The sequence below is a fragment of the Podarcis cretensis genome (genome assembly GCF_951804945.1).
Source record: "Podarcis cretensis genome assembly, chromosome: 13".
NCBI lineage: Eukaryota > Metazoa > Chordata > Lepidosauria > Squamata > Lacertidae > Podarcis > Podarcis cretensis.
Window position 1 is genome coordinate 38,081,358 of NC_137182.1, and position 5,719 is coordinate 38,087,076.

The window sequence follows — 5,719 nt, forward strand, 5'->3', positions numbered from 1 at the left end:
AAAAAGTGATGAATACATTTAATCAATAATAAATAATATTTGCATGAGTTAAAGAATTAGTTGCTGGGATGACAAAGTTTATAATTCAACATTGCTGTTTGGTATGGATTATGTACTATTATGTATCACTATGCATTTATTATAAATTATATTTATAGAACTCTCTTAATTTTTTGAATTGAATGACTGTTATATGTTGACATATATTGTTTATTATGGTCTATGCTTTAAACAGTCCTGCGGTCTATTGAAGCAGGATGGTGTACGTGTGTGTTTGTGTGTGTATATAAATAGATGAGTGAATATATGGACTTCTTTCTTTGTTTTGCTTAAAGTTCATACAAAAACACCCAAGCAGGGACTCATGAGGAGGTCTGAAGTCCAATCCTTTTATGTCACATTATGACCTGCATGGGTTTCATGAAGAGTCTGTACAGAAGTCAAACCCACTTGAAAAATTGTGTTAACATCAGTCAATGTAAAGCAGTTACTCACGGCCCTTCCTTATACTATTGCAGTATCCAGGGAGCACAACTCCCAGTCCCCCATACAGGCAGAGAAAACAAAGCTTGACTTTTCCTGAATTCTGACCTGATAGAACACCTTTGGAGAGTCACTGCAGGTTAGTTCTCCAATTTAATCCTTCAATTATCAGCAGCTGAGGGATAGTGCTGGGTGATCTCTTTGCTCTCTCTGTGTGTGAGAGAGAGAGTGAGAGAGAGAGAGAGAGAGAGAGAGAGAGAGAGGACCAAAATTAAGGAAAGTCTAGGTGCGAGAGAAGTTGAACAATGAAGAGAATGGCGTGTTGTTTGGCAGGCGAAGCTGAGAGACAGAGACATCACATTTCCATCCAATAAATTGCACCCCCAAAGTCCAAGCACTGCAGTTGTTCCTCCTAGCCTCTAAGGCTGGAATTCTAAATACGTATCCTTCTAGGAGGCTACATATTAACTAGATATGAATTAAAATCACCCTGTAAGTAAGATGGCTAAATGACTAGGAAGAAAGAGGGAATGTGCGGATCTCAATCTAAATTATTTCACTTCTTCTTGTTCTCTGGTACATGCATGGCATGCTGACTACGCCATTTTACTAATTTGACCCTCTGTTAGAGGCAAGTCAGGGGCACCGACTTATCCCCCACACTGAGGGGGGCAGGCAGCACATTACCATTCCTGGCCCCGCCTGGCATGCCAATGCTCCCCCTGTGGTGGTTGTGGGGCTGGTGAAGGTGGGGGGTGATCTTCAGTGGGCCAGCACTCGCTCATAAGCAATGGGGAGCACAGAGGATGAAAATCATCCTCTGTACGTCCCACCCCGACCCAACATACCAGCACTCGCTCGGGGGCAGCGGGGGATGGTGGCCCCCTCATTGGCGGGGGAGGGGGAACACGTCTGCGCCCCTGTCCTGCCTCTAACAGAGGCAGAGAGGGTCAGATCAGTAAAATAGTGTGGTTGCCAAAAAAAAGGTATTGTTATCACTTTCTCTAAAACCAAACTTTGACTTCAGATAGAACCAAGATGTAAGTTTCATTGAAGTCAGCAGAATTTGCTTCCACATAGACATGTATCATATGAAGTGTGGCAACACAGTCCAAGTCACCACTGACATATATCGGTGGTTGTGATCTGCGTGTAGATAACACCTGTCTTTTCACTCCACTTTGCTCTTCCTTTAGGTGTTCCAATTGTGCAGCTATGGATCTCCCACAAAGATGTTCCTTCAGCCAACGTGCCCTCTTATTCATTCTCTCCTTCTTTGGACTCCTGTCCCTCTCTACATTATTACATCTGTATGACAAGATGCCATATCAGCGGTGGAGGATCAGCGTCAAGAATTCATCCAATTTCCCAGGGAGTGGACAACCTGCTTCCCTCATTACCACCAACACTGCCTGTAATTCTTCCAGGTCATCCTCTAAGATCATAGATAGTGGCATGTGGACAGTGAAATCTGATGGCCGTTTGGGAAACCAGATGGGGGAATATGCCACCCTCTATGCCTTAGCCAAGATGAATGGACATCAAGCCTGTATTTATCCAGCCATGCACCAGTACCTCTCACCACTGTTCCGAATCACTTTACCAGTGATCAGTGCTGAATTGGACAAAAAGATCCGCTGGAAGAACTTCTCTCTGCGAAGTTGGATGTCAGAGGATTATAAACACATCAAAGGCAAGTACATCCGGCTGACGGGCTACCCATGGTCTTACACTTTTTATCACCATATCCGCCAAAAGATACTTCAGCAGTTCTCCTTCCATGACCACATCAAGGAGGAAGCCAATCAATATCTTTAGGAGCTACGGGGGCAGCGCCAGGAGGTGACATATGTTGGAGTGCATGTCCGCAGAGGGGATTATGTCCATGTGATGCCCAGCTGGAAAGGTGTGGTGGCTGACAAAGGCTATTTGGAGAAAGCCATGAACTATTTCAGAGAGAAGTACCCCAATCCCATCTTTGTGGTGACCAGCAATGGGATGGCGTGGTGCAAGGAAAACATCAATACCTCCAGGGGGGATGTTTATTTTTCTGGGGATGGGCGTGAGTCCTCTCCAGGGAGTGATTTTGCTCTCCTTGCTCATTGCAACCACACAATAATGACAATTGGCACTTTTGGCCGCTGGGCTGGCTACCTAGCTGGTGGGGAGACCATCTACTTGGCCAACTACACCCTCCCAGACTCTCGCTACCTTAAGGTCTTCAATCTCTCAACACTGTTTTTACCTGAATGGATTGGGATTCCAGCAGACCTCTCCCCTCTGCTGTCCAAGAAACCTTCTCAAGTCCAGAAGCCAGAGGCTTGAGCAGATAGCTGCTGATTCATGTCTAATTAGATACACTGTGTTTTGGCATTTGGCTAAATACTCTAGGTGAATACTGAAGAGCAGTGCCGGATTCACGTATAAACTAAACAAACTATAACTTAGTGCTACAATCTCTTGGGGCCCCCCAAAAAATTAAATGCAAAAAAACCCTGGGTGCACATTTCCAAAATATAGAATAAAAAACAAATAAAATAAAACCTACATACAGCAACAGTGTATTGTGTTGTGTAGGCTCCTCTTTGTTATGTGGAAATGGCTTTAGATATCTATTAGGTCCATAAAATCCATATAGCATACATTGAACACAAAAAAACAGTGGCAATTTGTTGTTGACAAAGGACAGCTGGACATATAAAGGGCCCCATTACCTTCAGTAGCTTAGGGCCTCATCAAACGTAAATCCAGCCCTGCTGAAGAGTTCCCAGGGAAGTTATGCAAGCCCTATTAAAATTATATTAAAATTATATTTTAATTAGGAGTTTTATTACAAAGAAGTAGCAGCAAGTTGTAAGATAAAACAACAACAACAACAACCAGGCACACAACTCTACTTGAGGAGTTGTCAAAGAGACAATAGTCTCTAGAACAGTGGTCTTCACCCAGTCCAGACCCAGAACAAGGGACTCACTTCTACAGTTTCACTTTTAATTTAAAATTAATAGCACTAGGATATACCACATATCACACACAGGGATATTGGCATGATGTTTTTCCCAATACAAGTGAATCAATATTTCATGTATTATTGGTCAAGCTTTTGAAGCCTTTCAGTGGTTGCATCCTCGCTTTGATTTCTGGGACCATTTCTCTTGTGAGGGCAAGTGACCATCACAATTAGCTTTGCATTTGCTTATCTAAAAAATCCTTTCTGTCATTTTCTTACTTTCCATAACTTTCAGTACCTGCTTTCTATTTTTGTCACCTGTTTGTGCTTTTTTCTCCAACTCTCTTCCTGCAGTTCTTTTGTCCTCCATCCTGACTTCCTCCTTCCGCTTTCTCAGCCTTTTTTTCTGTTGCCACTTACTCTCATCTCACCATCTTGAACAGTCCTTTGTATCACAAGCCATCTGCCTGTTTCCTTTTTAAAAAACCACATACAGAAATTTGGAGAACCAAACTAAGACTGGAAATGTGAGAACCCAAAATTTCCAGATTTGCCCATCCCTAGTGATAAACTGGGATCAGCAGTTGGATTTTACTGCTTTGTAAAGTTCAAATTTCCCAATTTAAGCAGGCAGACTCTCCCAGGTGTTAGTGTACAAACATTGTTTTATGATCAGCTAGCTAGTACCCTGAGAAGGCTGCTAAGCAATGGCAACAGATTTGGGAGATATAGGAGCAAGAACAGCTGCTACACCCTTCAATTTCCACTTCTACTTTTAACCGATTCACTAAATCATTTCAGCGTAGACTTGCTGAAACAAACAAAAAATTACAATGTGATAACTATATCCATGAAATCTTCAGCTGTGTTGCAGAGATCAGAAAACAAGATAATAATCTGAAATATACACCAGAGGCATTACTTCATGGCTAACTTTTATTATTAATTATTTTAATTAGAGAACCCCTTTTGGACTGTTTGTGTGAAAAGGAAAAGGAATGAATTTGAGACATTTGTGTCTGAAGATTGGGAAAACATTACTAAACAGAAAGCAGAACAGTTGGATATCACCCTAGCAGGAATGTTCTGAATAATTTCTTTTATGTAAATGACAGACGGAAAATCAGAAATCCCCTTTTCTTCTCCTTTTCTTTGTTTCTCCCCCTTTCTTCTCCCCCCCCATTGGTGTCCTCTGCTGTGGGTCATTACTGGGGTCCAAGGATTAGACACACATAGTTGATGGAAGGACCTTGAGTGAGAGACAGGGATCTGGCCTGCCAGGGTCCTGAACCCGGCCCGCCCAGCCATTGCAGAACCCGCCGCTGTCTAACGTGGAAAGGGCCAATTCGAGTGCCGCAATGAGTCTGATGGGCTTCAGCGCTGACCAATAGGGCGCCTCCTGGGAGGGTCGCTCTTGGACTCCTCCTCCTTGCGCTCACCGCCAGTGGTTGTGTGCTGCGTTCCGGCGGGTGAGCGATTTTCAGCATTCCCCGCCCCCCAACAATCAAGTGGCCAATCGCCGCTTACAATCTCGGGTTCGTGCTTCGTTACAGTGGGTGAGCGATTTTCGGCACTGGCTGCTTGATGGTTTGGGGGGGGGGGATTCTGAAATTCGCTCACCCACCAGAACGCAACACACAACCACTCGTGCCACAGAATGGGGAATGGGAAGGCCATTGTGGTGTTCATACAGAGCCCCCGGTCATTTCACAGACTATTGACCTGTACACCACTACAGTGGTACCTCGGGTTAAGTACTTAATTCATTCCGGAGGTCCGTTCTTAACCTGAAACTGTTCTTAACCTGAAGCACCACTTTAGCTAATGGGGCCTCCTGTTGCCACCGCACAGCCGGAGCCCGATTTCTGTTCTCATCCTGAAGCAAAGTTCTTAACCTGAAGCACTATTTCTGGGTTAGCAGAGTGTGTAACCTGAAGCGTATGTAACCCGAGGCACCACTGTACTTTATTCTTCCACTGCAGTGGCGTAGCGTGGGGGGTGCAGGGGGGGCCGGCCGCACCGGGTGCAACATCTGGGGGTTAGGGAAATCCATGGGTTAGGGGGCGCAAATCCACGGGTTAGGGGGCGCAAATCCATGGGTTAGGGGGCGCAAATTACCGGTACTTGCCTTGCCCCGGGTGCTGATAACCCACGCTACGCCACTGTTCCACTGCCACCAATTTTGTGGGGAAAAACCCAGGGTTCCTGGTGAAGTATTAAGTCTCAGTCAGGTAGAGGTAACAATGAAGATTAAAGTTGATTTCAAACACAAACAAGTTTTAAAAT

At 44.5% G+C, this 5,719-nt stretch overlaps 1 protein-coding gene across 1 annotated transcript; it reads left to right on the forward strand.

Moving 5' to 3' along the window:
• Positions 1–1,872: 1,872 nt before the first annotated feature.
• LOC307200455 (galactoside alpha-(1,2)-fucosyltransferase 2-like) lies at positions 1,873–2,808 on the forward strand (the record flags this gene model as incomplete). Its single annotated transcript, XM_079948996.1, is given in 2 exon segments — positions 1,873–2,298; positions 2,302–2,808. Coding segments are annotated over 2 exon segments (867 nt in total). The 5' UTR covers positions 1,873–1,938.
• Positions 2,809–5,719: the final 2,911 nt, after the last annotated feature.